Genomic DNA, 6300 nt, shown 5'->3' on the forward strand with positions numbered 1-6300 from the left:
AGGAGAGGGCAGGCCACGGGAGGTGGCACCCCCCCCCCAAGCCAATCCGAATTGGACAAGGGGTGGGGGCACGGCCCCCTTTCCTTCTCCCTATCCACCTCTTTACCATTTCCCCCTCTCCGTAAGAAGGAAAAGAGTGGGGGGGATCCTACTAGAAGTGAAGTCCTAGTAGGACTTCCCCCTCCATGGCGCGCCCCTGGTGGCCGGCCTCCTCCCCCTCCTCCTTTATATACGGGGGCGGGGGGCACCCCAAAGGCACAACAATTGTCTTAGACGTGTGTGGTGCCCCCTTCCATCGTTTACTCCTCCGATAGCATTATCGTAGTGCTTAGACGAAGCCCTGCACGGATCACATCACCAACACCGTCATCCCGCCATCGTGCTGACGGAACTCATCGACTCCATCGACACTGTACTGAATCAAGAGTTTAAGGGACGTCATCGAGCTGAACGTTTGCAGAACTCGAAGGTGTCGTACGTTCGGTACTTGATCAGTTGACTCGAGAAGACTTTCGACTACATCAAGCGCGTTAAGTTAACGCTTCCGCTTTCGATCAACGAGGGTACGTGGACACACTCTCTCCTCTGTTGCTATGCATCTCTTAGATAGATCTTACGTGAGCGTAGGATTTTTTTTGAAATTGCATGCTATGTTTCCTAACAAGCCTTACTCATGGTAGTGTATTGTACATGATGCTCCAGCTATTTTGTTGCGTGTCGTTGGTCGCATTGGCTCTCTTTCTTTTTGCTTGCTCTTCTTTTTTTACCTTTTTGATTGTGATATTGTGTCATTGCAGAGGTCCAGTGTACTCCCACCATTCCTAAATGTAAGTCTTTTTAGAGATTTCACTACAAACTACATACTGATGTATATGGACATATTTTAGAGTGTAGATTCACTTATTTTGATCCGTATCTAGTCCATAGTGAAATCTCTAAAAAGACTTATATTTAGTAACGGAGGGAGTAATTGTTATCATTTTTTAGCATACTATATTTTCTAAAAAGGTGAACCTAGCTGCACCATACTGCTCTTGCGCAATTTTAGACACAACCCTAGCAAATACGATAATGAGTTGTTAGTCTATTCGGCCAGGGCATCATCCCAGAGACATGGATCCACCATTCGGCTTTGCCATTTTCTTACAAGTTGCAGTATACTTTTGTGCGAATTCACCCCTGCCACTCGGAGAGTAACAAAAATAAGATAGAAGCCGTCAGAACTAAGAAACAGTAAAATGTGACTATTTTTGTCAGCAAGGTAAAATGTTGTCAAAAGATCACAAGAGGAGACAAAGTTAACAGTCCTAGAATTTACCGTTAAAAATCACAGAAAGAGAACGACACCAATTATTAAGGAAAAGAATCGGCCAGTAAACTGTAAAAAGAAAAACGAGACCATCCAATACTAGCCCTTGAAGATACATTTTTATGGAATTACCGTTATATATTCAAACACCATGGTGGTAATAGAATTTACCGTTAAAAATCACAGAAAGAGAACGACACCAATTATTAAGAAAAAGGATCGGCCATTCGGCCAGTAAAACTGTAAACAAAACATGCGCTTTAACGCCGGTGCACGCTTACGCGCGCTTCAATCGATTTAATATTGCACGCCTTAACTGGGGTGCACGAATGTCCAACGGAGGGGTAAAGAAGAAAAAGGCAACCGTCTCCGGCCGGTTCCTTGCGGGTGCACCTCGTTCACACGATGCGACGTCGTGACCACGAAGGGGTTGGCATGCTTTGCCTTAAAACACAATGAACAAACTTTTTAAAAATCAGTTAACCAATTGTTAACTCCTCCGATGGAGTGCTTTACCACCAGGGAAGCTTCCAAACCAGCCCTGGCGGCAAGGGCACGCACGAGGACCGGCGGCACAAGAAAAAGGCAGATGGTTCCGAGGACCTTATTTTTCTTCTCCTTTTCTTCTTAGACCGGGTTTAGCTTAGCTTCAAGAGATAAACTCCAAGAGACAAGACAAGAAAAGAGGCGGGCATCTAGAGATGGAATATGCTCCGGGGAAAGAAGGTCCCTGTCAACCTCAGCCAATCCGGATACACATTTGTGCATGCTTCTATTCACCCATTAACTTTTTTCACATACGGAAATTATTTACACACAATATTATAAGTTCTTAGTGCTTTCATCGCGATTTACCTTCATATTCTTCGTGTGTGTGTGTGTAAACTAACAGCTATTACGCCTATGGAAATTAAGCTCGTTCCAAATTTTTCTATGCGCAGGGGAACGTACCTGCTGCCAATATGCTGGTTAGTAGTAGTAAGTGATTATATTATACTACGAAAAAGGAGGTGTGTTGGTCAATGATTCACGATCTAACCTCTGTTTTCACAGCCGAAACAGCTGCTTTGCGTTTGCTCTCTGCTGGTTTCAAGGCGATTTTATTTATATGCGTGACATCAACTGGTTGGCAGCCGCTGCACGCTTCTTGGCCTTGGCCTTGTTGGACGTCTTTCTACCGTCTTCCCCTTCCATGGAGGATATGGATTGCATTTGAAACATGTAATCCATGGGCAAATTTGGCACGACCTTTTTTTTTGTTATAGTGGGTATTAGTTGTCGATTAGATATTTTGCAAAGTTTGGGAGGACTTTAATGGCCAGCAACAGCTGGGGGCATGTGCTTGAAGGCCTGAAGGGGTCACCGTCACAGCTTTTTTGGCCGCGTCGATCGTTTCGTCTTGGTCAATCAATGGGCCGCTTCCTTCCAGTGTAGCTTTTGCGTTTCCACCCTCGTTAAATACCCGATTTCTTAGATTGCTTTAGAATGTTCCGTGCAAATGCATTCGACCCTCTTTTACAACGATTTGTCGGTTCACGACTGATTTTGATTTTTCTTACATTTGGTTCTCTAAAATGAGCTTCTTGAATGCATTTTTTTCTCTAAATTTTACTTAAAATAGTACATCTTTCAAAATTTGTAATGGATGTGAAGAGTTTGCCACACCACCTGTACAAGTACATAGGAATCGTCCTGGAATCTACATACAAGTTTCTGAAATCGCACTTTCTCCCTGAATTCGAACAAACTTATTTACATTTTTTACAAAGGTTATTCACCGGCGTTTGGTTGATTAGTTGAGAATGTCCTATGCTGCATCTGAAATGACCCATCTGTTGCCTAGACGCTGGGCCAACAAAAATTACTAACATCATTTTTTTACCACTTACCACTATGTGCATTAACGGATGTTTGCTTGGTAGGATTTCAGCGAAACTAGATGGACTTATAGCGAATACCCTGCTTTCCTGCGTGTGGAATTGCAAAAGTGCAATAGAAAGATATCTCCAAAGCGAAGTTAAAAAATAGCCCATGACAGGTTGTCCCTCAGAAAATGCCGCCCACCTTCCCCATTTCCAAAAATACCCAGAATGCCCTCCAATCCACCTATAAATAGACCCTCTCCCAGCGCTTAGAAACCTTCCCCATCATCTCTACCTGCTTATGCATTAGAGCCCCCGGTGTTGACTTCGATTTGCAGCTAAGTCCTGCTCTCCTTTCCTTTCAGTCCTTGTAGCTTCTTTTTTCCTTGCAGTCTACTCTCTGTTCCGTTGCAAATAAGCCCCTGAGCTCTGTCACATTCTAGCCTCGACTCGTTGGTCTTGGGAGGAGTTCGTCGCAGATCCGATCTAGAGAGCCTCCCCGCACCACCCATGTTTACCTTCCCCTTCCTCTGACGGCCGCCGCCCCCCGATGAAGCTGCGCGTTCGCTGCCGCTCCCACTCCTTCTCCGTCGCCTTCCTCTACTGGTTCTACGACTTCTCATGAACTCCTCGCCCCTCGAGAACGCCGCATCCATCCAGCCTCTAGTTGATTAGTAGATCCAGCCTCGTTTCTTCCACGTTCTTGCCTTACTCCTTCCCGCCATCCAAGAAAAGAGAATTTCCTTTTCTGGTTCTTGGATCAAGAACCCGACCGGCCATGTCGTCGCCGTCGCGCCGGAGCTCCAGCCCCGAGAGCAACATCGACGGCGGCAGCGGCAGCGGCTCCGCCGGTGACGAGCGCAAGCGCAAGAGGATGCTGTCCAACAGGGAGTCGGCGAGGCGGTCCCGCGCGCGCAAGCAGCAGCGGATGGAGGAGCTCATCGCCGAGGCCAGCCGCCTCCAGGCCGAGAACGCGCGCGTGGAGGCCCAGATCGGCGCCTACACGACCGAGCTGACCAAGGTTGACGGCGAGAACGCCGTGCTCCGCGCGCGCCACGGCGAGCTCGCCGGGCGGCTGCAGGCGCTCGGCGGCGTCCTGGAGATCTTCCATGTGGCCGGTGCGCCCGTTGACATCCCAGAGATCCCGGACCCGCTGCTCCGCCCATGGCAGTCCCCGTTTGCGCCCCAGCTGGCCGCCGCCGGTGGCATGCCGGACGCGTTCCAGTTCTGAGCCAAGACAAGTCATGCCACTGCGACATTGCGCCACCATGGATAAGAAGTTGCTGATTACTGCTGCACTACTGCTGCTGAATAGTATTAGTGCTACTAGTTTGTTTGGTTCATGTTTAATTATGGTTTGATTCGTGTTGCTTATGGTAATCCTAGACCATTATTAGTACTTATTTTGTGATTGTAATCTTGCCTATCGTGTCCTGTGCTCCTACCCAGTGGATATGGATAAGAACAATGTAATTGATGTGTGGTGGAGCACAGCGGATTGTGCCTATCTTTGTGTTGATTTGTAATACCATCTTGACATGGAACCTATATATGTTTGCATCAAATTATTTAGCTATGTGTTGCTCTGGCAAGTGTTTGATTGAATTTTATGAAATGATCCAGGTTGATTGTTGAGTGTTGATTATGTTATGTTTGTATGTAGAAATGTTTAAGTCTCCTTTTGCCAAAATTAGATCACTCACAGGGATTGTATCTGAATGCACTCCTTTTTACCTAGTATATGTGTTGTGAACCTGTGATGACCGGAGAATTGTTAAAAAGCCAAAATGGAGATGCCATACTCTAGCATTTGCCATTGTATGGATATTTTATACTCTAGCATTTGCCATTGCATGGATATTTTATTGAAAATTTGCGTTTATTGTGATTGGCTTTTGTTTACAACATTGGCATCATCAACCACCAATGTTGTTCAACTTTGCCTATAGGTATAGGATATGGTAACACTAAAAAGTGATATCCATTGTATCTGCTCTGTTTCCGCCCCTACTCGAATGTTTGTATTATTTGCTAATTATCCTTCAAGTAGTTTTTATTCTTAAAAAAAATTAAATTAGTCCGTTAAGGTGTTAAGCTTCTAGCTCGCTTCTTAACAAACTGAGTCAATCATTGGTTTTAGCTTACCAAACAAGCTAACGAGTCGCACGATCAAACTTGTTAAGCTCCTAATACAACACAACACATATTTCCTATCTTAAGTGACAACGTTTGATGGCATCTTGACCTATCTATTCCATCGAATCCACTCAACCCAGCCCATGGGTGGCAGTAACTAGGACATCTCCTCCCATGTCACTATCCCCCTTGATAAAATCATAGCCGCACCTCCGCCCCCGTAGGCCCCCCCTTATACTCTACACCCAAAGCAAAAGGGGGTAACCCGTATTAACGAGAGCTCACGAGCTTCAAACAAACATAGTTGGGGATGGTTTCGCTCGTTAAGCATATCGAGCTTAACAAGCCAAGGCTTAATAGTTACTTCCTCCGTTTCAAAATAGATGATTTAACTTTGTACTAACTTTAATACAAAGTTAGTATAAGTTAGATCATTTATTTTGAAACGGAGAGAGTATGAGCTTAACGAGCCGAGCAACTAGTTAATTCATCCTTAGGTGGATCTACATGCCTTACATGTCTGAGGTGGTGGCACGATGGTGAAGGAGGTTGCACCATGTGGAATATGGCTCTCTTGGTTCCATCCTCGTCCAGGCATGCTATCTCTAGCGAAGTCATGGAGCTCGTGATTTTTGGATTCGATTGGTTGAATTTACAGTAGATTACACATTCCTTCGATGACCCTTGGTTCTTGTTGGTGATGGTGGTGGAATATTTTATAGATCATGTAAGAGGGTTTCTTCTTCCTCGGTGTTCTTCTGGCATCAATATCGATCTTGCTTTTTGACCTAGTTGAAGCTTCTCTTTCTTTTCCCGTGTTGAAGCCAAATGGTACATATATGATTTGATGTCCCCAACCGACTTGTAATCGGATTTTGCAGCCCATGGTGGAGTGGTGGAGCATCGAATTCCTTTCTATCGAGTGGTGGAAGTGTAGAAAAAAGACTTTTTGTACTGTGTTGGGCTTGTCGTTCAGTTGTAAATCGGTGTCTT

The 6300-nt window shown here is 45.4% G+C and overlaps 1 protein-coding gene across 1 annotated transcript; it reads left to right on the plus strand.

Annotated features, from left to right (window-relative positions):
• Positions 1-3448: 3448 nt before the first annotated feature.
• LOC119323046 (ocs element-binding factor 1-like) lies at positions 3449-4763 on the plus strand. The gene has a single exon (XM_037596623.1). The coding sequence runs from the start codon at positions 3950-3952 to the stop codon at positions 4400-4402; it is 453 nt and encodes a 150-aa protein (XP_037452520.1). The 5' UTR covers positions 3449-3949; the 3' UTR covers positions 4403-4763.
• The last annotated feature ends 1537 nt before the right edge of the window (positions 4764-6300 follow it).

Source organism: Triticum dicoccoides, chromosome 1B (genome assembly GCF_002162155.2).
Source record: "Triticum dicoccoides isolate Atlit2015 ecotype Zavitan chromosome 1B, WEW_v2.0, whole genome shotgun sequence".
NCBI classification, from domain to species: Eukaryota; Viridiplantae; Streptophyta; class Magnoliopsida; order Poales; family Poaceae; genus Triticum; species Triticum dicoccoides.

Coding starts and splice junctions, on each gene's coding strand:
- LOC119323046 (XM_037596623.1), top strand. CDS start 3,950: ATGTCGTCGCCGTCGCGCCGGAGCTCCAGCCCCGAGAGCAACATCGAC.